The sequence below is a fragment of the Panthera tigris genome, chromosome F2, assembly GCF_018350195.1.
Source record: "Panthera tigris isolate Pti1 chromosome F2, P.tigris_Pti1_mat1.1, whole genome shotgun sequence".
Classification (NCBI taxonomy): domain Eukaryota; kingdom Metazoa; phylum Chordata; class Mammalia; order Carnivora; family Felidae; genus Panthera; species Panthera tigris.
In genome coordinates, this window is record NC_056676.1 from 6,394,016 (window position 1) to 6,421,201 (window position 27,186).

At 47.0% G+C, this 27,186-nt stretch overlaps 1 protein-coding gene across 1 annotated transcript in view; it reads right to left on the minus strand.

Moving 5' to 3' along the window:
• The window catches only part of LOC122235144, a 42,343-nt gene that overhangs the window by 13,150 nt on the left and 2,007 nt on the right, over positions 1-27,186 (minus strand). The window contains exons 4-5 of the mRNA XM_042973614.1: positions 7,351-7,501; positions 1,833-1,920 (exon numbers count right to left, since the gene is read on the minus strand). Coding sequence (XP_042829548.1) covers positions 1,833-1,920; positions 7,351-7,501 — 239 coding nt within the window. The remainder of the gene's footprint in view (positions 1-1,832; positions 1,921-7,350; positions 7,502-27,186) is intronic.

A 27,186-nucleotide genomic window follows, 5' to 3' on the forward strand; every position in this document is an offset into this window, starting at 1 on the left:
GACCATACTGAAGGAAGTTCTTCAGCTGGAAGCAAGTGACTCAGACAGTGACTTAAATTCATCAGAGAGCGCCAGGAAAGGTAATTATATAATTATAAAAGACAGCTTAAAATGCATGGTGTCTTTCTTTCCTTAACCGATTTAAAAAGCAATTGTATAAAAACAATGTGTACATAAGTGTATTGTTGGATTTACAACAGCTATAAATGAAATATATTTGAAAATAATCAGAAAGGAGGTAGGCGGGAGCAAAACCGAAAAGGAGTAAGGAAGTGATACCAGAGTAATTCAACAACAGGAACAAATGAAAAGAACCAGTAATCTCAATAAGGATAAGATAGCAAACTATGTAGTTATATATTTACTCCCCTTTCTCTTTAACTTCTCTCATAGACATAAAATTATATAAAGTTGTAGCAATGTACTATTGCGATTGTAACATATATCAACGTGATGGGTGCACAAAAATATGTGATATAACAGCACAGAGGTCCTAGAGCTATGGAGGAATAGTATTCGTATATTTTCCTGGAAATACACTATCATAAAACTGAAGTATTTTCTGATAACTGAAGAAGTGTATGGCAAATCCTAGAGAAACCACTAGGAAAATACCTAAAAATTCTATTGTGAAAAAAATCATTAAAAGAATTAAAATGTTCCACTGGAAAATATTCAGTAATGTATAGAAAGCCATAAAAGAGAAATAGAAACAAAAGACAGGAGACACAGAAAGTAAAAAGTAAAATGGCAGACATAAATCCACTATGTCAATAATCACAGTACATGTGAATGGATTAAACCATCCAGTCAGAAACTCAGAGACTCTCACACTGGGTCAAAACAAGATCCACATATATGCTCTCGAAGGAGACATCATATAAATATGTTGCAAGTAAAGGATTGAAAACAATACATCATGCAGACAAAATCCACATGAAAGCTAGAGTAGTTATGCTCATATCAGACGAAGCAAACATGAAGACAAAAACTATTATAGAAATAAATGGGGGCATTTATAATAATGAAAATATTAATTTAAAAATTATGAGGGCAAAGTTCTCTTTCAATGCTTTCCTTTAAATGGCAAAAAATATAAATGAATTAAACTTTCAACTCGAAAAGTTACCACAAAAGCACATAGGAGAACACAGAAGGAAATAAAAACGATAAATGCGGAAAAAATAAGACAGAATAGCAATGGGACGGGTAAAGTAATTCGAGAGCTATTTTGTTGGGTTTTGTGTTTTGAGAGGAGTACAGGGATAAACAAGAACTTTTCACAAATTTAATCAATTTTAACAGAGCAAGAAAAATGAAAAGTATAACGAAGTATTATAGCAATCAAAGGGAGAATCAAAAAAGGAACCAATTATAAGAAATTATTGATACAACTCTATGCCAATGTATTTTAAATGTACGCAACAAGGGACAACATTTCCAATAAACTAGACCACTAACCACAGAAGAAACTAAATAAGCAATTTTATGTAATACCTCCATACATGCTCTAAGCCTAGAATGTTCTACAGTCTCTTAAATATAACGATCCCAAGTTATGTAATTTATTCCAGAACACGTACAAACACACACAAAAAAATGGGAAAAAATCGGGGAAATATTTGAAAGCTAGAACCCTTCCAGGTCTGGGTCTCTCCCACCCTGGGAGAGGGCCATCTCCCCGCCAGGCTGGCCACCCCCACTGGATCGCTGGGCCCCTGATCACTCTTCCCCACTGGATCACATCATGCAGCAAGCCCTGTTCTGACCCAGTGCATCTCTGACTTCCTGGAGCCCTGGTGCCCCCACATGCCCCTGTCCACACCCCTTACCAGATCCGAGGAGGATGTTGACTACGCCCTTGTCCATGTCAGCCTTCAAGGTCAAATCTGTAAACTTCAAGGCTGTGAGTGGAGTCACCTGGGAAGGCAGAGAAGACTGGGTCAGGAAGGACCGGAAAGTGGGGTTCTGCCTTCCTCTCCCAGCAGCCGAGGTAGCAAGCAGGGAGAAGCAGTCATGGCAAGAGGACCCTCCGGGGAAAGCCCCATCGTAGCGGGTACCACCAACCCAGGCAGCTTCCCCACAGCTCCAGTGGAAAGTGGGGAGTAAGGCCTGCTCCCTCCTGTGTCTTCTAGTGCCTTCTCCTGGCAGGCTCCAGCCTTGTAGCCAGGACTGACCCCTTCCTGAATGTTCGTACCTTCTTCATTCAGGGCGTGGAGCGATCCAGGACTGCCTGGAAGCACCTCAGTGCCAGGCAGTGCCCAGTGCTCCCTGGTGGGTGCGAGGTTCTAATTACCACCTCGTGGCTGGAGGCCGTTGCCCTCCCCAGCCCCGTGAGCAGTGTCTCCTCTTCTAACCCAGGTAATCTTCCTTCTAGAGGTTGGGTTGTGCCCCGCCCACCACGTGGTCTTAGGCTGAGCCACAAAATCTGTGGGGTGCTGGCCCTGGGAGGGCACAGGCCTGCTACCGGGCCTTCTAGGGACAATTCCTGGATCTGTGCACAGCAAACCCCAATAACGCGACAGGTTATGGGTTGCTGCCATGCTCAAATAAGCGAATGTATGCAAATTTTTAATTTTCATATAATTTGTTATGCACTAAAATGCTGCCGCAGGGTGAATACTGTAAATGCTAGCTGTCGCTATTGCAGGATTTTAAATTATAACTTTCTTGGAGCCAAGCTGCCCCAGAGCAGCCAGGAGACCTCCTGGGCACGCTGTCCAGAGCCACATGATGGAGCATCTTGCCTTCAGCCCCTAACACCCCTGGGGGCAGGCAGGGGACAGGCTGTTACGTTCAGTATACAGGTGAAGCAGCCGAGGCTCGTGCAGGGGGTGTCCTCATCCCCAGGGGACCCTGCTCAGGCCCTTCCAGCCTGCCTGAGTGACCCTGACATCTACCTGTGCAGCTTCTGTGTGAGGGGCTGGGGGGGGGGGGTGCAGGTGCACAAATCCCACAACTCCTTGCTCCCTCCAGGACTTTCAGGCGCTGAAGACAAATAAGGCACCAAAGCTTTCTCAGAGTATGAGGCCTGGACAAGGGATACCAAACAGGGTTTCGGCTCCCCCAGATCCAGAGGGCTGGTGTCTGTGGGAAAATCCCTAACTCTGTACACCAAGTAGCTGCAGGTACACACACAGCTGACCTGACTCAGCCACCCCATGGTCGAATGAATGGACGCTGCCTACAGCCCACACTGACCCCTGCTGCGTGCTGCCCCCCGCCTCTGTGAGCGGAGCCCATGGAAGGCCAGCCCTCATCAGCAGTACCCTTCCTCCCTTGAGGAGGTACCAGTCCTGGGTGGGCAGAGGGCCCAACGGGGCACCTGCCTCCTCCTCTACAGTCCATAGGCCCCGCCTGGAACACGCCCAGACCCACCCGGGCAGGCTTGATCGCCACTGTGTTCCCAGCAGCCAGGCAGGCGGCCGTCTTCCAGGAGAGTATCATCAGGGGGTAGTTCCAGGGGATGACGATGCCACAGACCCTGTGGTACAAAGAAGTGGGTCTTCGTCTCTCCACTCGGCCTGGGTGCCAGACTGCACCTGCCAGCTGCTTCCTCTCCCCAAGCCTGACACCCGTTCCACTCCAAGCATCTTGATATGGTGCCCAAGGTCCCCCTGAGAGAGCTCACCCCTGGCCTTCCAGTCCCTGATGGGGCAGTATGTCCATCCCCTCTTCCTGGCAGGGCACAATGCCAGGGAACGTGGTTTCTCATCGGAACTGTCAGACCTGCCTAAGGACAGTCCAGTAGGGCAGGACACCAGGCAGTGAGGGGTTGACAGCAGGCAGGGCCAGGGAGAAGGACAGGGATCACCCAGGTGGGCAGAGAGAACATGGGAGACAGTTGGAAATGGGTGGGCCAGGAGGAAGTCGGCGAGGGTCCTCTTGGGTGAGGCCAGGGTGTAGTCCCATGGAGAAAAGGAAGCCGTCAGCTGGGGAGGCCTAACAAGGCTTGTCTGCTTTGCCTTAAGAGATGGTACCCAGCATCAGTGTGCCCCTTGGTCCCAGAGAAAGCCTCTGGGTGAGCAGTGTCTCCATCAAAGGGAAGCCCCTCATGGTCCCGGGGGTGCCTAATGGTGACACGTGTGGTCCCAGCAGGCATGAGGCCCCGCTTTCCCCTGACTCCTATAAAACCCAGGGCACTGTCTTCGTCCGTGTCAGACAATTAATGAGCCGGTCCACACAGAGCTGCTCAGGCTGCCTAACTTGTTTTCTTCATCATATTCATGATCATCACCACCACAGAATGTTTCCCTAAAGAGGACTTAGCTGAACCCAGGAAGGGGGAAGAGCGTGTGTGAAGGCTGAGGTCAGGACAATCTGGGGCCCAGCACACCATCCTGGGAACAACAGGGTGCACTCAGGGGTTTGGAGAGCCACCCCCACCCCCACGTACACCCAGCAGACCCAACAGGACGAGAAGGCGGAGGGAGCACGGTGAGTGTGTCCAGGGAAGAGGGTGAGGTCATCAGGGTTGTGGGGGCTCCAAAGGAGAAAAGACATCATGAAGTCCCACTGTCATAGCTGAACTGTACTCCCCAAAATTCAGTTGAAATCCTAACTCCAGAACATCCTTATTTGGAAATTGGGCCACCTCAGATGTACTTAGGTAAGACGAGGTCATACTGAAATAGGGTGTGTACCTAACCCAATAGGACTGATGTCCTTCAAAAAACAGAGCCATGTGAACAGACAGACATGCACAAGGAGGACGCCAAGTGAACATGAGGGCAGAGATCGGGGAACACCCAAGATCGCCGGTAAGCCACCAGAAGCTGGGGGAGACGCCTGGAGCAGATTCTCCCTCATACCCTCAGAAGAAACCAACACTCTGACACTCTGACACCTGGATCTGGAACTTCCAGCCCCAGAATGCTGAGGCAACAGATGTGTGCTGCTTGAGTCTCTTCGTTTCAGTACTTTGTTATGGCAGCACAAGCGGATGCATAAACCCGCCCATATAGGGACAACTTTCCCAGTCCCCCAACTCCCTGGGAGGCTCTGCATCAGTGTCCTCCTCAGTCTGATGGCGACAGACTCCTCGGAAGGCATCTGCAGGAGCAGTGACCATGCAGATTCCTGTGACTGGCAGCCAGGTGGCCCCTGGTCCCCCCAACCAGCCCTTCTCAAGGTCTGCGCCCGAGGAAGGGGCTCCGAGCACATGGGCCATGCAGGGCTCTCACTCTGACGTCTTGGCAGGGTTGTTCCTTGTTGTGGGGGCCTGTCCCGGGCCTACCTATTGTGTCCTCTGGGGGACAGGCTGGGTGGGAACCCCTGCCCTGGGGTCAATGCCACATCCCACCCAGGCTGCCCCCTCTCTGGGGGCTACAGGACAGGGTTTTCCTGCATCCTCAGCCGACTCTCCCGACAGGGGCTGCCCTCACCAGCAGGCCTGTCCTTCAGGACCTGGTGTGGTCATCTGTACTCATTTCTGTCAATGCAAATGGCAGCTGAACACATTCTCCTTCTGACACCCCCCCCCCACATTCCCAAAGAAGCCGAGTGCCCTTGACCACCATCCACAGGGAGGTGAGGGCCCTGCTGGTGGATCCCAGAGGCCCCACGTTGCAAGGGGCACAGGGTAGGTGGGAATGCCTGCTGGGTGCTGACCACTCTGGGCCTCTGGTGCACCTTTGACGATTTTAGAGGGCATTCGTCAGTGTGCTTCCCTCACACGAGTTTCTCCTGGAGCTGTTCCGCGCGGTCCCCACAGCTCTCTCTGTCCCAGGCCTTCGCACAGCCACGCGCCAAGCCCCGGTTAGGAGGCCGCAGAGTTCAGCACGGGTTGTGCAGGGTTTTGCTCTCAAGGCCCCAATCTGGGGACTGAACAGTCACTGCCAAGTTGCCTTTCACAAAGGTGGACCCTCTGTCCCACCCCAGGCAGTGTGAGGGGGCTTCTCTCTCCCTAGGCCTTGGGACCATCTGATGGTGAGGCGAGGCCCCTCACGTCTGGGTTTAACATCATGTCCCCAATTCCTAGTCTTTTCTATGTTGATTGGGCAGGTGTCGGTCTCCTGTTGAGCACTGGTTCCTATCCTTTGTCTATTTCTCTACTATTTTTACACTGCTCCTGGGTGCCCTGTAGTTCTTAATTTTCTGCATATTCATCATTATAATCTTTGCAGATAAAATTTTTCAGGTGTGCCCTCTGTTTCCCACTATGACCCTGACTGATACACGGCTATTGTGGGGATTAAGTAAAATTACACTTACAAGGTCATCGAAACGGTGCTTGGCACAGAGCAGGTACTTTAAACGTGAAAGTTGTTTTATTTGCTGGAATCTAAGTCCCCTGAGGGCAGGCATTGCCATCAGTTTTATCATTGTTGTATATCCCGCACCTGGAATGTATGGCATGTAGTAATCGGTGAATAAATAGTGTTTGATAGACGCGTGAAAAAGGGATGAGCACTCACACTACGAATCACGCGAAAAGTGCATAGTGTGTGGTGAGTCTTTGCCCGGCGCTGTGACTCACCCAATAGGCTCCTTCCCGGTCAAGGCCGGGTTGTGGCTTGGTCTGGCCTGGTGGATGGGGATGGTGGAGCCCCGGAAGAAGCAAAGGGAGTCACTGGTAGGGGGCTCCATGGTTTCCTTCCCCTTCCCCCTGGGCAGCCAGACTGTGCTTGGCCTGCACCTCTCAGCCCCATGGAGAGGATAAGAGGCGTTTCTGGCAGAGACCCCAATGAACCTGTTGGTGATGGGTATCTCTGGGGAAGGGTTGACCCATCCCTGCCTCCGGTGGGCAAACCTCTGGAAATGGCTCCTAAGGTCACTTATCCCTGGGATCCAGGACGTGGTGAGCTACCCCTTCTGCAAAGATGCAGGATTGCACAGTTGACCTTAGGATAGGGAGACAATGCAAATGGCCCCAGCATGACCTCGGGAGCCTCCACAAAGGCAGAGTTTTCTCCAGTTTAAGAGAATCTGAAGGATGCCAAGCCTGAGAAAAGCAAGGGGAGTAGGGGGCCAGAGTGAGGCCAGAGCAGGGCTTGCGTTAGCCTCAGCCAGCAGCCAGCAAGGACCTGGACCCTCAGTCCCACAACAACGGGAGCTGAGTTCTCCAACACCTGAGAGAGGCAGGCCTGCAGGCAGGGTCTCCCCAGAGCTCCAGATAAAGCCCAGCCTGGCTACACCTTGACACTGACCTTGTGAAATCCTGGCATGGAACCCAGCCAAGCCTGCCTGAACGCCCCATCTGCAGAAATGTGAGCTGATGGTTGTTGTAAACCAATAAACTGGGGTCATTTGTTGTGCAGCCTATCGGCTAACACACTGCCCTAGAGTTTCCAGCTGAGCCCAGCTTGCCTGTGTGAGCTCTCACTTGGTGGGCAAGAGCCTCAGCCCCACCTGAATTTTGTCGCACCAGCCAGCAAAGTAGCGGAAGGTCTGGATGGACGTGCCCACGTGGGTCTTCAGGGCCAGTGTGAAGGCAGTGCCTGCATCCAGAGCCTTCACGGTGGCCAGTTCTTCCTGATGCTGTTCCATGAGGTCCGCCAACCTGGCCAAGGGGTGGCAGAGGGGATAAGGAGGTCACCATCCAAAAAGGCCACCCCCTCTGTCTCTGGACAGCCTTGACCAGGGGAAAGCATGTCCAGCTTCAAGCACCAGCAGATCCAGTGAAGCGTGCCCCCAAGGATGGCATCTGTGGGGAGGGAGAGGTGGGATGATGGGAGAGATTCAAGGGAAGGTTCGTCTACACCGCGCCCTCCTGAAGTGTGAACTCTCTGAAATCCAGTTGCCCTCCTGTGATTCCGGTGGGTGTGCTTCTGTGGACGGCCTGGGAATTAGATCTTTGCCCCCTTCTCTGATATAAAGGAGCCCAAAGAGCAGAGTGCTCAGGGGACAGGGTGCCCCGAGGAAGGTGGAGGCCTCAGACCCAGAGTGGCTCTCAAACCTGTACATGGGAGAGCTCTGGCCCAGAGAGAAGTCTGGGACGAAAGACTGCTGACCAGCTCCTCTCTGCATTCAGCCATGGCCTGGCCTAAACACCCCAAGTACACACTCACACTCCCTGGGAAGCCAACCCTAATTCCTGTCCACTCTACACCAATCACCTATCCCTCCAGTGTCCTGATAGCAACCTCTACCTGTCTTCAAACCTTGCATGACTGTTACGGATAGTCACTTAGTTGACTATTCCAGGACTATTTGGCTCTCCCTGAGGCCTGGGACAGGATTTGGTCTCCTGCTCCCTACGGACCTCCTACAGCCACTGGGCACACAGTCAGTATGCAGCATAAGGCTTGTGGGTGACACTGTGGGCCTAACAGACACAGGCAATCTAGTTGCATAGCCACATGGTTACTTCAGACAGTGACACATCCAGGGAATTCTCTAGTTAAGAATAGCCAAGCTGTCAATCAGTTTTTGAGAAGCATTACAGACCAAATAACAAAAACACCATGTGGTGGCATTTCAAAGACTAGGGTTGTATCAACCAGAAAAACAGATGTGTCACAGGTATAAATCTGTATTATAAACAAGCCACAGTTGGTCTTTGTGAATTGGCCTCTAGTTGTTCAGCTCTTCACTGCAGGGTGAGACCTGTCAGCTTAAAAGCTTGCTGGATACACATTTATGTCTCCAATTATTTGAAACGTAGCCCAAACAAGCAGACTTTAGCTATTTAAAGTCGTCTTGCTTTGCATCCCCCACTCGACAGCTATTATCATTGGAGAGATAGACTATGCACTTACAGCTGCTGCCTTCCCAGCCCTCTGACCCAAAGATCCCTGCTCTGCTGCTGAACAACATTGCCAGGACTCGGGAGCCCCCCTCTCTGATCACCCAACCTCCAAAAGTTCCTTTGCACCCTTCCCGTTCTGAGTAGAGACCGCCCCACTACAGTCTCTGGAGGGTCTCCCGCTATGGGGGTGTCGCCTCCTGAAGTCTGTTGTGCTTTCTGCCTTCTCATAGTCCTATCTTTTCCCTCGATCAGCCCCAAATCCCTCCAATTCTGCCAGACAGTGTCACCTGCATGTGATGTGGCCAGGTCACAAAGCCCTGAAGTAACTATCACCTCAGCACGCCATTTGGGAGGCTCGGGGAGGAGAACTGAGTGGGATTGTTCATTGTCAACTTCGTTGAGCTGTACCTCTGCCTCCAGCATCCTGTCCCCAGAAAGCACCAGGGGGGAGGGCAGCGAAGCACCCACCATCATCCCAGAGGTCCTCAGGACAGCCATGAGGAAGGGCAAGTGTGGGGTGCCACACAGGCTCAGCCTCACTTCCAGCAGCCTGGGTCACCACCAGATTCTTGTCTGTGGACCTAAGGAAGTGTCTAAACAAAAGATGACAGCTTCCTACAGACTCCGCCACCAGCTCTCGGTGGCCCCACTCTGGCAGCTGTGGACATTGGCCTCTAGGTTCCCGAGAGGCTCTATCTTCTCCCTCAGTGGTTCTTGGGGCCTGTCTAGTGACTTTCTCTAACACTCTTTTCTGGATTTTTCTTCCTAGTGTCTCCCACAATTGCATAATGTCTCAACCCTATAATGTATTCTGTCTTCCATAATATGTATCCATGGTGGTCTATTCCTCATTGAACCAGGGGCTGCTCCCTCCCGAGCCAGCAATGGGCGAACCTCCACCATGGGGACTGGGAGGTTGCATGAGGCAGGACCAGGTTCCTGGGAGCTCTCAGGTCTGGGCTTGAGATGTCTGTCAAAGTAGCCCAGGTCTCTACTCAGAGCTGTGCAGGGACTGACTCAACCCTTCACTATCATGTCGCTGGTGGTGTTATTATGACATAAGCCACTAGATGGCAGCAGAACTGCTCAAGGGAAACACTCTTGGGTCCGCAAACATCCACCTCTGGAGTCCCTGCTTCAGGGCCAGAAGGCTTCTCTCGGCATCACCAGCCTGGGCTTGCATGGTTCAGTTTTGCCTAAACTGGGGGCACTAGGTCACTAGGCAACGGCTTCCTAAAATTGACAGGCTCTTCAAGGGGTCTTGAAACTAGCTTGCGTTAGAGCAGGCTGGGTGCACCCTTGCCTGCCCCAACCTGCACCATCTCTAACCCATTTTGAAACTAGACAGGCCCCTCTCTCTGGGCCTGGAGAGGGTGTCCAGGAGTTTCTGGAGGCTGGAGGCTGTCCTGGTGTTTCTGGCCTCTGAATAGGAAAAAAAATGGCATTCTGACTGCAAGGCCAAGGTGGGGCCTCTCTCCCACCAGATGACAAGTACATTTGGACCACATCATGACCAGCCTCTATGCCTGACAGCTTCCCCAGGACCCAGAGCATAGAAGTCAGGTTCCTGAAACTGGCTTGTTCACTAGACTTTTCGACACTGCCTAGCTCATCTGTGCAGCGCCCTCCCTACTGAAAACATCACACCAGTTCCTTGGGGGGCAACCGCTCCTCCCCCACTGGGACCACCTGGTTCTAGGGGAGTAGTATCTCTCCTCCAGGCCGCACTCCCACCCCATGGTCCTAAGTGGATCAACTCTACGTCCTTCCCTAATAGTTCTGATGAAGCTAAGGGGAGAGAGCCCCTTCTTCCCTGGTTTTAGAAAACAAGGAAAATGGGAGATTCCAGCAGTCAGGGAGGTCTGAGCAAGGACCACCGGGAAGAACGGAGCCCGTGCTTCTGTCACTGGCTTCTACATAAAATAGCCCTGATCTCTCCTCTGGTCCAGTCCACTCAGGGAAGTGGTGAACATGTCCGAGACTGCCCAGGACTATCTGTTAGCTTTGCCAGTTTACTGCTCCCATCTGATTAGCACCTCCACTTTTGTGCCTCATCATTAATCACACTGTTCCCTCCACTGAGGACAGTTTTCCCTTAAGGCTACTTGCGTCTTGTGACATCCCTCCTGCGTCTCAAGTCACTTCCTCTGAGAAGCCTTTTCTGAGTCTCAGGCCTCGGTTGCACAACCTGTCTCGGACCCCAACTTACGCCTGGCAAAACCCAAGCATGGAGTTCCGACCCAAACAAAAGGTGGGGTAGCTGACAGGAGGCTGTGGGGCTCTCACCTGTGTAGGAGCCGGCCTCAATCCCGTGCACTGATCTTCTCCCACAATCCAATCTCAAAGGCACCCTTAGTGGCATCACTGCCTTGTCAACATCGCCGACCTGGGCCAGGGACACCTGGCAGATGACCCGTGGTGGAACAGCGCCGTGAAGCCCTCCCCGGACGCTGGTACACAGATGCCTCAAGTTGCTGCTCCCTGGCCAACCGGGCGGGCTCAATGGGGACAGCAGGTGAACGGGAGGGCCCTGGAAGGGTGTGCACAATGAGGAAAGGCAGGGACCTTCGAAGAGGCTTGTTCGCGTTTCTCCATACCAGGACCCTTCTTTTCAGTTGCCCGCTGAGCCCAGAAAGGGAAACAGACTCAGGCTGCAGCCTTGAGGCTGAGGATCAGCTTAAAATTGCCAAACCAAGAGCAGAAGGTGATTAATTTGGTAAGTCCTAGGAAGAAAGACTATTTCTTAAGTGAAACAGTCTACATGTGGAAGATGACAGGACCATTCCTGTCCCCATCCTTGCTCTGGGTCCAGCAGTGCCCATGGGCACTATAGTGCAGCCTCCCATACCTCCTGACACCTGGGCTTGGCCAAAAGAAAGCCAGGGGGAGAGAGAAGTGGGAGGTGCAAGGCCAGGACCCTGCCGGTTACCACCCGCATGGTACACCCTCCCCGCCCAAGGGCCCAGCACCCAGGCAACCCTGTCCAGACAGCTTCCCTTCTGGGATTCCCCAAACAGGCCTCAAGGTGGTAACAGCTCATGCTTCTGCCTGAGGGCACTGCATCCCCTTGTCTGTGTCCCCACACCCGGTCTATCCCTTTGTCAATTATTTTCTTTAAACTCCCTTCAAGTGACCCAGCTGAGTGTGCTATGTGCTTCCCGCAGGCCCTGAGGGATACTATCGGTAGGGCAGAATGGAGAACTAAGTATGCACCTGTAGGAGGAAGTGTTGTTCCAGGTAGGCGTGTGTGTGTGAGTGTGTGTGTGTGTGTGTGTGTGTGTGTGTGTACGTGTGTGAGACTACAATATGCGTGTACTGGGTCATGACATAAAAGGGTCAAGGTCGAGAAAGTCTGACAAACATGGGATTCAAGGCAGAATTCCCAACAGTGGGGTGTCACATATTCAAGAAGGTAAGGCCCATGCTGAGGTTACTGTTGACACGGGGAGCGGGAGGGAATGGCTTCATTTCTTCCATGGGGGATGTTAGCTCTCCTCCCAGTCTCTGAAGCAGGCTCCAGACCTTTGGAATCCTCCTGCCTCCCTGGCTCCGGCTCCGCTCTGGGCCATTCCCGTAGGGAGGACTGGAATCTGACCGCAACCATTCTGTGTGCAAGTAGAGGCCCCCTAAGCCAGGATCCCCAGACACCGGGTGGAGCAGTAGATGAGAGAGGAGGCCTTGGAGGGGGAAGGTGGAGGGAGCGCAGGAGGGAGTGCAGGAAGTGCCCTCACACTTCCATCTGTTGGCTTGACGGTCTCATAGGTCTCGGCACCCCAAACACGTCCCCAGTGAAGAGCTGTGGGCACCTGGAGGGTCAGCTTCTTCACCGCCTTTTCCACCAGGGAAGGGAATTTTTGCACGGATTCACTGCAGCGTGGAGTCTTCACAAGGTGCAGTAGTGACAGATATGAACCCACAGAGAGACACAGGAAACACAGATAACCACTCATGCACACACACACACACACACAGCCAAGGGGCCAGGGCTCAAGGCCCCTTGGCCTTCTCAGGGTCTCTGCAGCCAAATCCAGTCCTGCTGCCCTCCTTAGCCCAGGGAGCTATTATGGGGGCAGCGGTGGCAGCTGAGCAATAAGAAGGGACGACGAGCACGGGATCTGAGGTCAGGCTTGCTTGGGCTGCCACCCCTGTCCTGCCACGTACCCGCTGTGTGATCTCACACTGGCTGCTAGGCCTCTGCAAGTAGGAAGTGCCGGTTGGCAGACAGACACTTGTGAGTCACCAGACGTGACACCGACCCCATCGCTCGCTTCCCCGTAGACCGGAAATTCCAGACCGAATGGCATCCTTGAAACACCATTCGTCTCCTGAAATCTGTTCGTCAGTCACCTGACCACAACCCTAAGGCCAACCTGGTGTCCATCCTGGCCACCTACACTTTCCTCATCAGCTTTTGAGCCAAACAAACGATCCCAAAGTTAATTCCTTTGGCAGCTCGTAGCCTGCCAACACACTTGAGGATGATTTTTCAAGAGTTTCTTTTAAAATACGCTCGCAGGGGCGCTAGGGTGATCTCAAGATTCGTGAGTTCGAGCCCTGCATTGGGCTTTCCGTGGTCAACACAGGGTCTACTTCAGATACTCTGCCACTTGCCTCTTTGTCCCTCCCCACATATTCTCTCTCCCTCTCTCTTTCTCTCTCTCCCTCTCCCTCTCTCTCTCTCAAAATTGAATATAACATTTAAAAATTAAAAATCAGTTTGCAATTACACCATCACACTTCCATATATGCAAGTTGAATGTATAAGATCACTTGTTTCCCTTATCGGGAAAACGTTCCCAATTCCTCATTCTCTGTCTCTTTCTCTCCCTCTCTTTCCATCTAGCTCCCTCCCTCCCTCCCTTTCTCTCTCTCTTTTGACATTTCAACAAAAGGAATTTAATGCATGCAGTTGGTTGCACAGGTGATGGAGGAGTCAAACCAGAGATCGGTAACAGCAGGAGGCCGCTGCCATCACTAGGTTAGAAGGACAAATGGCGGAAGTGGTGGTCCCAGAACTGGCGTTTAGGGTCCCCCGGCAAAACTAGACTCCTGGAAGGGTGATCTGGCAGAGGCTGGAGCCACAGCAGCGAGGAGGCAGCTACTGGGAAAAAACATCACAGGACATAGAGGCTGGGAAGTACTCTGTAAATGCCCCTTCTTCATATCCTACTCTCACATCTTTGGGGGTCATGTGCAAGTGGAAAACTCCGAGCCTTAGTTTCTTCACCTGCAAAACTGCCCCCCTACTATTTTCTGAGAAGTAAATGAGATAGTCTACCTGTTGAGAATAATCAATAGGAGATGAAGAATAGTCACTGAAAGATATGTCAAAAGAATGAAAAGGTTGGCACTCCTCAGCGGCTCAGGCGGTTAAGAGTCCAACTCTTGATTTAGGCTCAGGTCATGAGCCCAGGGTCATGGCATAGAGCCCCACACTGAGTTCTTCACTGAGCGTGGAGCCTGCTTAAGATTCTCTGTCTGTTTCTCCCCCTCCACCTCTCTCCCCCAATCTTTGGTTGGCCTTTTCATTCTTTTCATTATTATTATTTTTCAGAGAGTGAGAGAACGAGAGATTGGGGGAGACGTCTCTACTTTCAATACTAAGAAAAAAACAAACAATCCAAGTAAAAATGGGCCAAAGATTGAACAGGTCCTTCACCAAAGAACAGACGCAGATGGAAAAAGCATATGAAAATATGTTCAACATCACCAGTTATTAGGGAAATGCGAATCAAAGTGACAATGGGATACGTCTACCCACTTACCGGAATTTCTATAATTAAAGTCTGACCATATGTATCAGTGATAAAGATACAGAGCAACCGAACTCTCATACACTGCTGGTGGGATTGTTTAAAATGGTACTTTGGAAACCATGCTGGAGAGCAGTTTGGCAGTTTCTTAAAAAATTAAACATATGCTTCCCATTTCACTCTCAGGTATTTACTCAAGGGAAATAAAAACCTACATACGGAAAGAAAATGATAGAGTAGGAAGCTCCAAAGATCCATTCCTCCACCTAAACAGCTATTGAACTGGCAGAATTGTCTGAATCAAATGTTCTGGAACACTATAGAGTCAGTCAAACATTTGCAACACCCAGGGGAAAAGATGATGAAGAGGCTGGTAAATGTTAGCAAATTTCAGCATTTTGTGGGGTGTTACTCCCCATCCTCCTGGTAGGAGGCAGTGGGGGAAGCTGAACTTGTTCCTGGTACAGCTTTCTGGAGCCAGGGTGGGCAGTAAGGACCTTCCCCTCCCTACATCCAGATTGTGTGTTCTTAGTGCCGATGCTCCTTTTGATCACTGAGGGGCCAGCACAAAGGCTGACGGCCACAGTTTTAACCCTCAAAGGCTGAAGCAGCTCCCAGGAGATTTAAAAAGGCAATATTCCCGCCCCCCCCCCCCCCCCCCGTTGGGAGTCAGACATTTAAGAAAATCGTTTTTAGGCCACTGGCTGATCACAGAGATAACAGAACATAAACTTCAATTACTACATACAATGAGGAATAGACACTTTACCAAAAAAAGGAAAAAAAAGTTTGGAAAAGTCACAAATGGATAAATCCAACCCTTCATAAGCAAGACTTAGCAATCACTGAGGGCTGAGAGGATTATATTTTCAGAATTACACAACACTCAAAATGTTGAGTTTTGAACAAAAAATAGTAAAACATACAAAGAAACAGGCAAACAACAGCTGATTTACAGGAAAAAGATAAGAATTTGGAAGCAATCATCCTCTAGGAAGACCAAATATTAGAATTACTTGTCAAAGATGTTAAATCGACTCTCTTAAAGGTATACAATGAATTTAAAGGAAACCCTGGACAAAGAACTAAAGGGAATAAGGAAAATGATGTAAGAAAAACATGAGAATATCAGTAAAGACATAGGAAATTTAATAATAAACCAAACAAATTCTCAAGCTGATGAGTACAATAGCTACAACAAAACACTCAGTAGAGAGGTTCAACATCAGATTTGAGCAAGCAGAAGAAAGGATTGGTGAACTTGAAATTATGCAGCCCGAAGAAAAGAAGGAAAAAAGAATGAATAAAAATGAACAGAGTCTGTGGGACATCATCAAACTCATCAACATTCTCATTTTAGGAGTTCCAAAGAAGACGAGAGATAGAACGGGCAGATAAAATATTTGAAGAAATCATGTCCCAAAAGTTCTCAAGTCTGAGGAAACACATGAATGTACACATCCAAGAATATCAATCAATTCCAAGGAGGATAAACTCAGAGATTTACACCACGACACATTTTACAGTCAACTTGTTGAAACCCAAAGAAGGAATTTAGAAAGCAGGAAGAGAAAACTAATTCATCACCTACAAAGGATCCACTCTACAATGAAGAGTCGATTTCCCTTGGGGCGCCCGGGGGGCTCAGAAGCTCGAGCACTGAGTTCGGCTCAGGTCAGGATCTCATGGCTTGTGGATTTGAGCCCCATATCAGGCTCTGCGTTGACAGTGTGGAGCCTGCTTGAGATTCTGTCTCTTTCCCCCTCTCTCTGCCCCTCCCCCACTACCAGTTTCTCTCAAAAATAAAATTTTAAGAACATTTAAAAAGTTATTAATGAAAAAAAAGGACCGCTAAAGAGAATCTCTTGGGCTCAAATGAAAGGACACTGAAGAGTAACTCCAGGTCGTAAGAAAAAAGGAAAGAACACTGGTAAAGGTAACCACAGGGGTAAATATGAAAGCCAGTATTACTGTACTTTTCGTATCGTTTGCAACTTCTCTCTTCTTCCTATATAATAGCCAAATGCAGAACACAATGATTTTAAATCAATATTAATGGCTATGCAATGCACAAGACAATAATAGTTGGAGTAGGAATAGAGATGTATAGGATTGGAGTATACACTACTGAAACTAAATCAACATTATGTAAAACACACTGTTACGTGTTCATTGTAATCTCTAAGGTCATTAAGAAATAACTTTTAAAAAGGGAATCAAAGCGGTACCCTACCCAGAAAAGGGAGGGCAGTAATAAAGAAACTGAGGAACAGAAAGCATAAAAGACGTACCAAAAACAAATTGGAAAAGACAAGTAAATCCTTCTTTATCAGTAAACTTGTTAAATGAAAATAACTGTCCTATGAAAAACATAAATTGAAATGTTGGATAAAATACATCCTCCATCCAGATGCTAGATATCCACTTTAGATGTAGGTACGCACAAAAAATTGAAAGTAAAAAGATGGAAAAGATATCTCATGCTAAGGGTAACCAAAAGGCAGCTGGGTTGCTAGATTACTATCAGTAACAATAGACTTTAGGGGCGCCTGGGTGGCTCAGTCGGTTGAGCGTCTGACTTCGACTCAGGTCATGATCTCGCGGTCCACGAGTTCGAGCCCTGCTTGGGCTCTGCGCTGACAGCTCGGAGCCTGGAGCCTGCTTTGGATTCTGTGTCTCTCGCTCTCTGCCCCTCCCCCACTCATGCTTGCGCTCTCTCTCTCTCTCTCTCTCTCTCCTTTTCAAAAATAAATAAACATTAAAAATATTTTTAAAAAGGAAAAAGAGAAAATAGACTTTAAATCAAAACGGGTTATGAGAAACAGAGACTCTTAATAAAAGGTTCAACACAATAAGAGGATATAACAATTATAAACACACAGGCACCAACAACACAGTCCCCAAAATATATATAGCAAAAACCTAAGGAGAAATAGACTTTTCTACAATAGTAGTTGGAGACTAAAATGCCTAACTTTCAATAATGGATGCAACAACCAGAGAGGTGATAAATAAAGAGACAGAGGAATTAAACAACACTATAAACCAATTGTATACATACAGAACAGACGTATACAGAATACTCTACCCAAGAAGAGAAGAATTCACATTCTTCTCAAGAATACATGGAATATTCTCCAGGATAAACTATTTGTTAGGCTACACAATAAGGCTTTTTGCTGTGTTTTTTTTTTTAATGTTTATTTTTTTGACAGAGAGAGACAGAGTGCAAGCCGGGGAGGGGCAGAGAGAGAGGGACACACAGAACCTGAAGAAGGCTCCAGGCTCCGAGCTGTCACCACACAGAGCGAGGTGGTGCTCAAAGCCACCAATCGAGAGATCATGACCTGAGCCAAAGTGAGATGCCTAACCCACTGAACCACCCAGGTTCCCCAGGCTACACAATAAGTCTTAATAAATTTTAAAAAGATTCCAATCTTATAAAACATCTTTTCTGATCTCAGTGGAATGCAACTAGAAATCAGTAGCTGAAGAAAAATTGGAAAAGTCACAACTAGGTGGACATTGAATGGCACACGCTTAAACAACCAATGGGTGAAAGAAGAAATCACAAGGAAAATGAAAATGCCTTTAGTCAAAGACAAACAAAAACACAACATACCAAAACTCATGGATTGCAACAAAGGTAGTCCAGAGAGGGAAATCTGTATCTGTAAATGCACACACTGAAAAAGATCTCAAGTCAATACCCTAATTGTACATCTTAAGGAATTTTTTAAAAGGGTAACCTAAACTCAAAACTAGTAGAAGGAAGGAAATAGTAAAGGTTAGAGCAGATACAGATAAAAGAGAGAATAAAAGGACAATACAGAAAATCAATGAAACCAAAGTTGGTTCCTTGAAAAAAAAAAAAATCAACAAAACTGACAAACAGGACTGACCAAAAACAAGAAAAACAGAAAAATACTTCAATTACTAGAATCAGAAATGAAAGTGGTTATACCAATTATACATAAATAAAAAGGATAAGAGAATACTGTGATAAATTATAACCAAAAATTTGATTAACTAGGTGAAATGGACAAATTGCTAGAAACACGCAATCAACATAAACTAACTCATGAAGAAGTAAAAAAAATCTGAATAGACCCATAAATAGTAACGAGATTAAATCGATAATCACAAAACCCCCAACAAAGAAAATCCTGGGGCTGAATGGCTTCACCAATCCTTCTCAAAATCATCCCCCTCCCATAAAAACTGAAGAAGAATGAACATGTCCCGATTAATTCGATGAGGCCCAAAATACCCTGATACCAAAGCCAGAAAAAGACACTACAAGGAAAGAAAACTCCAGGCCAATATTCCTGATGAATAAAAATGCAAAAAACCTCCACAAAATACTAGCAAAAGCTGAATTCGCTGTGAACAGGTGGAATTCTCAGTTGCAAGGATGGTCAAGGGGGCAAGGTTTCAGTTATACACGATGAGCAAGTTCTAGAGATCTAATGTACATCAGGTTGACTATAGTTAATAATATTGTACTGCGTACTAGAAATTTGCCAGAACAGTAGCACTCAGGAGCCCCTGGGTGGTTAAGTCGATCAAGTGTCCGACTTCAGCTCAAGTCATGTTCTCGCAGTTCGTGGGTTCGAGTCCCACATCAGGCTCAGAGCGTAGAGGCTGCTTCAGATTCATTTCCCTCTCTCTCTACCCCTCTCCTGCTGATATTCTCTCTTTGTCTCTCAAAAATATATAAATGTTAAAAAAATTAAAAAAGAGTAGTTCTCAGATGCTCTCACTGCCAAAAAATAAAAGTAACTATGTGAGATGGATATGTTAATTGGTTTGATTGTAATAATCATTTAACTATATATAGTTAAATGATTATTACAATCAATATATACATATATGTGTATATATATATATGTGTGTATATATATACGTGTGTATATATATGTGTGTATATATATATGTGTGTATATATATACGTGTGTATATATATGTGTGTATATATATATACACGTGTGTATATATATATATGTGTATATATATATATATATCAAAGGATACTATTTTATACCTTAAATATTTACATTTTATTAAATAAAGGAAAAATAAGAAAATGACTCTTAAGCTATGAAGCAAGAAAAGACAGTAATGGAGGAAGAAAGGGCTTATTTGCTCGTGTGAGAAGCACAACTGGGTTGTGTCCTCAGTGCGTCTGTGCATGGTCACAGCAAATTATCCCCAGGTTTTTCGTTTAAGGCAGAAATCAGTTAGCTACAGCCTATTTTTACAAATAAAGTGTGATTGGAACACACACATGCAAAGATTTCATGCCCTCCCCCCCCAAAAAACCTGGCATATTATATATTTAAAAAAAACTTGACATATCATTGGTGCTGAAAAGCAAACACCACAGTGTTGCAGGGTATAAAAGCAATATGTGAAAAGCAGTTGCATTTCTATACGCTAGAAATGAACACTACAAAAATGAAATTAAGGAAACAATTTCACTTACAATCGCATCAAAAGGAATAAAATAGCAATAAAGTACCAAAGAGACAACAGAGTTGTGCACTGAGAACTGTAATGTATTGCTGAAGGAAATTTTAAAAGGCCTGAATAAAATGGAAAAAAAAAATCTTCATTTTCATCAATTAGGAGATTTAATATTGTTCAGAAGAACCACTCCCCAAAGTGATCTTCAGTTTCAACGACACCTCTATCAAAATACGAACACGTTTGCTGGTTTTCTTTTCTTTTCCTTTGTTTTGTTTTGACCTACCCAGGCCCACTGATCCCCCAAGACAGCTCACAGAACTCACGATGTAGTCATACTTCTCACTAAGATTTATTACAAGGAAGGAAAAGAGGGGAAAACTAGCAAAAGAAGTAGGCATAAGATCAAAGCCGGGAGGAAGCCAGGTGCAAGGATTCAAGGACTGTCTCCCAGTGGAGTCACAAAGGCCATGCTTACTTCTTCCAGCAATGAATTGTGACAACACAGGTCTTTACACCGTGTCCCCAGCGACTCAGCACCTAAGGCGTTTCCTTAAGGCTAGCCATCTAGACACCCGCTGCCTTGCACTTAACCAAAACGACTCCCCAAAGCAAGGCAAGTGCTCAGCATAAGCCACGTTGTTTGCGTGATTTAGAGGCAATGGATTGTAGCCTTCTAAATCTCAGTCCAGCATGTGGGGTTTGGAGGTCCTCACTCCCATTCTCACAAGAAGAAGACAACTTGAAATCAAAACTCTTCTAGGATCCACAAGCGAATTGAGGTCCCAGGGCAGAGTGCTGCCCCCAACACTGGAGTGGCAGACCGAGAGAAACACAGCTTACTTGAGCAGAATCTCACAAGTAGAAGTTGCTGACCCGAAGACTTTAAACCGTAACTTAAGAATTGCTGGAGGCACTAACTGGGAATTAAAATTACTGAGAACCAAATAAAAGTAAGTTGAGAACTAGTTGAGAATTAAAAACTCCTGGGGATCTGGTCTTATGGGGGACCCCATGCTTTTGTGAGTTTTACCTCCAGGAGTCGCACATCAGGTTCTCAGGTTTTCGAAAGACGGGAGGAAAATCCCTTAGTGCTTCCGGCAGGAGGAGGGGAAAGTAGCCATTCTGAAATACCCCCCCGACAGCATTCTGCTCTTAACAAGGCGTGCCCTCAAGAGAAACTGTTTTATGGGAAGTTAACAAACCTGAGGGAAGGGTAATACCAATCTCTGGCCCTCTCTACCTTTCCTGAAACCCCAGAATGGAGAACTGAAATAAAGATACCTGTGAAGATCATATCCCAGGGGTACAGGCTCACTAAAAGACTGAGACCTAATCATACAACTACCCAAGGTCTCCTTTCCCACCGCATCTTAACACTGGATCAAGATTACTCGTGCAAAATAATAGGCGGTTATTGTGAAAAGGCGGCAGCTTCTCTTTAATTATTCTCTAGGAAAACCCAAAGACAACAGAGAACACAAAACCAAAGATGCTGGAAGTTTTATTCTTTGACACCTACAGCTGTAACACAGCCTAACCCCTAACCAGATAAACATAAAACTTCACACTAAAGGCCTATCTACTCTAGTTTCCATTACTCAATATTGTACATCCACCTTTCAACAGAAAATTACAAGGCATACTAAAAGTAAAAATAAACAGAAGAGACCAAGAAAGGATAAGACCCAGACTCAGATATGGCACATTTTGGGAATATTATTCAGGGGAGTTAAAGATTAATATATGCAATATGATAAGGGCTTTAATGGGAAAAGTGGAAACATGCAAGAAAGCAGTAGTAATGTAAACAGGGAGATGGAAACTTTAAGAAAGAATTAAAAGGAAATGCTAGAAATAAAAAGTATAGTAACAAATGAGGAATGCCTTTAAGGGTTCATCAGTTGACTGGACAGAAGGAAGAAAAGACTCAGCAAGTATGGAGACAAGTCAATAGGAAGTTCTAAAACCGAAACACAAAACGAAGAATGAATGAAAAAGAACAGAATGTCCAAAACTGTGAGACAATTACTAAAGGAATAACACAAACATAATTAGAATATCAGAAGGAAAGGCGAGAAAGGAATCGAAGAAATATTTGAAGTAATAATTGCTGAGACTTTTCCAAAATCAAAGAGAGACACAAAATCACAGATACAGGAAGCTCAAGGAACACCAAATAGTATTTTTTAAAAAACTCCATATCTATATAAGCACATCATATTCAAAGTGTAGAAAATCAAAGATAAAGAGAAACTCTGGTAAGAAATAAGAGGAATAAGTGTCTCACTTATAGAAGAACAGGGTGATATTTACATTGGGCTTCTCTTCAGAAACCATGCCAGTAAGAAGAGAATGGAGTGAACTATCTAGAGTATTGAAAAAAGTCAACATAGAATTCGGTATCCAGAAAAATTATTCCTTTGTTTTTTAAATGTTTATTTATTTTGAGAGAAAGAGTGCACATGCATGAACAGGGGAGATGCAGAGAGAGAGAGAGGGAGAGAGAGAATCCCAAGCAGTCTCTGCACTATCAGTGCAAAGGCAGGTGTGGGGCTCAGTCTCATGAAACCATGAGATCATGATCTGAATCAAAATCAAGAGTCAGATGCTTAACCAACTGAGTCACCGGGCACCCTGACAGCAAAATTATTCTTAAAAAGTGAAAGAAGGGGTAACTGAGTGACTCAGTCAGTTAAGCTTCTGACTCTTGATTTTGGCTCAGGTCACGATCTCATGCTTGGGAAGACTGAGCTTTGCAATGGGCTCTCTGCTGTCAGCATGGAGCCTCCTTTGAGATATTCATTCTCTCTCTCTCTCTCTCTCTCTCTCTCTGTCCCTGGCCAGTTCTTGCTCTCTCTCTCTCAGAATAAATAAACTTTTAAAAAATGCTTTTAAGTGAAAGAAAAATAAAGGCTTTCTCAGAAAAACAAAAATGAGGAAATTTGTTGACATTACTTGCTTTGTCTCGGAGCCCCTGACACCCTCATGTTTATACACACAGATATACTAGATATAGAGGGGAGAATACATATACATAAATAGATAGAAAGATAGATAGATTAGATAGATAGATAGATAGATAGATAGATAGATAGATAGATAGATATAGATAGATAGACAGACATGGGTATATATACCGAGTGATAGCTATAGATATATTTTCTGCACTGTAATTGGGTAGAGCCAAGAAACAATAATACACGAGTAGAAAGGAGCACACTTATCACCCATATCTTGGTTTCTAATTCCATTCTCCAATAAAAGGAAGCAAGGATCCTAGGAGAAATGCCTGATCCCAGGGCTGTGGCAGGGAATACACAAGAACATCTTACAGTGCTACAAATAATGAAGAGCTTGTAAAAGGATGGGGACAGGTCACAGGTATACAAGACACAATTGAAAGAGCTTGCACTAAACAAAGCTTAAACAATCTGAGGGGAAAAAAATCAGTAAATTAGTACTGGATTTAACCCAAGTACAAGATGAATATCTAGAACTCCATACCGATATAAATAAATGACTAAATAAATAAATAAATGGGAGAAAAGAGACAACTCTCCACGTAGGAGAATTTTAAATAATTTAGGTAAGTACTCTGTTTTCAGGAGCCTTGAACATGGGCTGCACTTAGTAGTTTCCTTCTAAAGAATACAGTATGGAAATGGGAGGAAAAGAATCAGTTCACAGTAGGGACACCCGACATGCATGAACTCAGCCAGGTGATTATGGTCACTATAAACAGTGATATCATCTTGATAGCACGCTCCCTTGATAGGTGAGAAGAATGACACTTTATCTCTGTATTTCCTCAAACCCATACCCCTTTCTAATTATGAGGGAACACATCAGATAAATCCCCACTGAGGGATAGTTTCAAAGGGGGCTGAGATGGCTGAACAGCATGGATGTTCTCAGCTTCTGAAATGCAGCTACATCAACTCCGAACCATTTTGCATACCTAGGAAATTGAGCTGAGGATTGACATTAGCAATCTGTATAACTTGAGCCACGGAATTCAGCAGGTACGTGCTCTGAAGAGGGGAACTGGGAGAGAGAAGCCATGGAGGGTAGGGAGCTGTTTTTGCAGCGAGAGGACAGAGAAGGGTTGGGGGGGATAGTGTGGTACAATGGGAGAGTACAGGAAAAGCACTCCCCACCAAAGTAGCTGGACAGAAGGAGAAAGAGTGGAAACAGTCACAAAGGACTGAACACGAAATCTGTTCCCCAAAACCACTGACAGTGATAAGGGAGACAGTTTCAATACCATTAGGGCTCTATAAACAGGGGAGTGCAAAGTCAGAAACTCTGGAGCTCAATACCAGGTGGTTCTCTGGTGAGGAAGCAAGGTGAATCCCCAGGAGCACGCAGTGAGATCCAAGGGGTCCATAGGTCACATGGGGAGAAGCCCTTCCCCTGCATGGAGGTCATTTCTTTTTTTTTTTTTTTTTTTTTTTTTGAAGGTTTAATTTTTTTATATTTTTTATTAATAGAACTTGTGTCTGGAGAATGAGATCCAGAGGCCAAACATCTGCCTGGCACACAGAGTTAGCCAGCCCTTGAAGCCAGCCCCGAATGCTCACCCATGCCCTATCAGGCGCCCTCCACCTCAAGGGAGAGCTTGCAATGCTGTTGGTTCATCCCTGGTCCCCTCCCAGGAACTAAACCTCACCCTAGCCATAGATCTGGCCTCTAGGGGTGCCACGCCCCACCTGTGGGCCAAGAACAGAACTGGTGCTCATAGCCAACTGAGATTTCTTCAGAGAGGAAGCCAGAGTTCTTCATGACCAGTGCAAGGCCGGGTGGGCCTGCCATCTATCTATTATCTACCTATCTATCTATCTATCTATCTATCTACCTATCTATCTATCATATATCATCTATCATCTATCGGAGAGATCCCTTTAAAGGAATGGGCCCTTGGGTCTGTGGAAATTTGGGGAATCCAAAGTTTGAAGAGGAAGGCTTGTGGCTGAGGACTCAAGAGAAAGGTGCAGTTCGAATCCAAAGACTGTCTACCATGGAACGAGGAAGAGCCAGTGTTGCAGATGTGCATCATGAGCCCAGACCTCGGCCTGAGATGCTTGCCCACACCCTGGAACCAAATGCTAAGCCTGACTGCAACATTAACACACACCCTCAACTCACCCCTCTGGGCAGGTCACTCACTGCATGGCTGTTGTTTCAGAGTCTGTGTCCTTCAGTGGCTTGATCATAACCCTACCCACGGTTCTTGCCCTCAGGGGGACCACTCACTAGGTAGTCAGCAAACAACAGAATCGGGGCCCATGCCAGGCACAATGATTCAGGGAGAAGCCCAGAAGTTCCCCATGCCACTTCCAAGGCAATGACGGGGCTACAGAAGGGGATTCTGAACCCAGTCCTACCCCTCACCCATATCATCAGCTGGCCCTCTAGCCCAAACCTTCAGCCTGATGCTCACCCTGTCCCATGCCCTCAACACAGTCCTCTGGGGGGAACATGGCCCTGATGTTGGTTTTCACCTTGTCTCCTCCAGGGACCTAAACCTAACCCTAACCCTCACCTTGGCTGTGGTCTTAGGGGTCCCGCATCCTAGGTCTGTAGAAAGAATGGACTTGAGACCCCTGACCTGAACGACATTCTCAGGGAAGAATACAGCAGATCACTATGACGTTTCATGTCTGGGGTGGAACTCCACAAAGGGATCCCCAGCTAAAGCTGAAGCCTGTCCTAGACTATCGGCCAATCCCTGAAGCCAAACCCTAAATCTGATCCACACCCTGGTATGTGCTCTCAACCATTCCCACGGGGGAGATCACTGCACTGCTTGCGGTACACCCCGTGCCACCCTCAGGAACCGAACCCTGTCCCTATCTAAGTCTCTGGCTCTGAGATTGTCCAACAAACCAGTGTGAGGAGAGAAGTGACTTGAGGCACTTCACTGGTGCGGAACAGCTCAGCGAGAAAGCCTGATGTTGACAATGACATTTCCATGCTTTTGAGGCTTGTGCCTAGAGAATGAGATACCCAAACCTCCAATGAGCCCAAACCTCCACCTTGCACACAGTGTTATCTGGCCTTTCAAGACAGCCCCAAGTGCTCTCCAGTGCCCTATCAGGTGCCCCCCACTCAGACCACGGGGGAGAGCTTGCAATGCTGTTGGTTCATCCCCGGTCCCCTCTTAGGACCTAAACTGAACCCTAGCCATTGGTCTGGCCTCTAGGGGCGCCATGCCCCACCTGGGGCCAGGAACAGAACTGGTGTTCAAGCCACCTGAGATTTCTTCAAGGAGGAAGCCAGAAGTTCATCATGACAAGTACAAGGCCATATGGGCCTGTAATCTATCTATCTATCTATCTATCTATCTATCTATCTATCTATCATCTATCTATATACCTATTATCTATCTAATTATCAATCTACACCAATGTATCTTATCTAGCTTCCTATCACCTATCACGTATCTTTCAATCTAGCTACCTAGCTAGCTGTCTTCCACCTATCTGTCACCTATCATCTTATCCTTTTATCTGTCTATCTACCTATCTATCACCTATCATCTTATCTAAATATCTAGTATCTATCTATTTGTCCGTCTATCTATCATCTAAATATTGGTGAGATTTCTTTAAAGGAATGGACCCTGTGGTTGTGGAAGTTTGGTGAGTCCAAAGCTTGAAGGGGAAGGCTTGCTGGCGGAGGACTCAAGAGAAAGGTGCAGTTCGAATCCAAAGGCGGGCTACCATGGAACTAGGAAGAGCCAGTGTTGCAGATGTGCATCACGAGCCCAGACCTCGGCCTCTCTGAGATGCTTGCCCACACCCTAGAGCCACACTCTGACAGGCTGACCTTTTCTTTTATGCAGACCTTCAACTCCTTAGATGGGGCCCAACAGGAGCCATTGGTAACCAGGGACACGGCCAGGGTTTCAGGCCAGAGACATGGCCAAGATGTCCCAGAAGAGACAGAAGTCACCCTGACTCCCTTTTCTCTCACACGCCTGGTGAAGGATGGATGCATCCAGAGACAGGCCCAGACTTCCCCCAGCTCCGTGGTTGGCCAGCAGCTGCCTTTACCTCCCCTCCAGCTTGCTGGCAGTGGGAACAACTGAATTTTTGCTTTGATGGACCAACAAACCCCATGCCTGGAGCCCCGGATCTCACTTCCTGTTTGAAGAACCTACACCTTGGACCTAGAGAAAGCAACTAGTTTGCAGTGCAGTCCAGGATAGCCCAGGCCTTGTCTGTCTGGCACCTGGAACTCCTCTTAGGTCCCTCTCCCAGGGTCTGCGGTAAG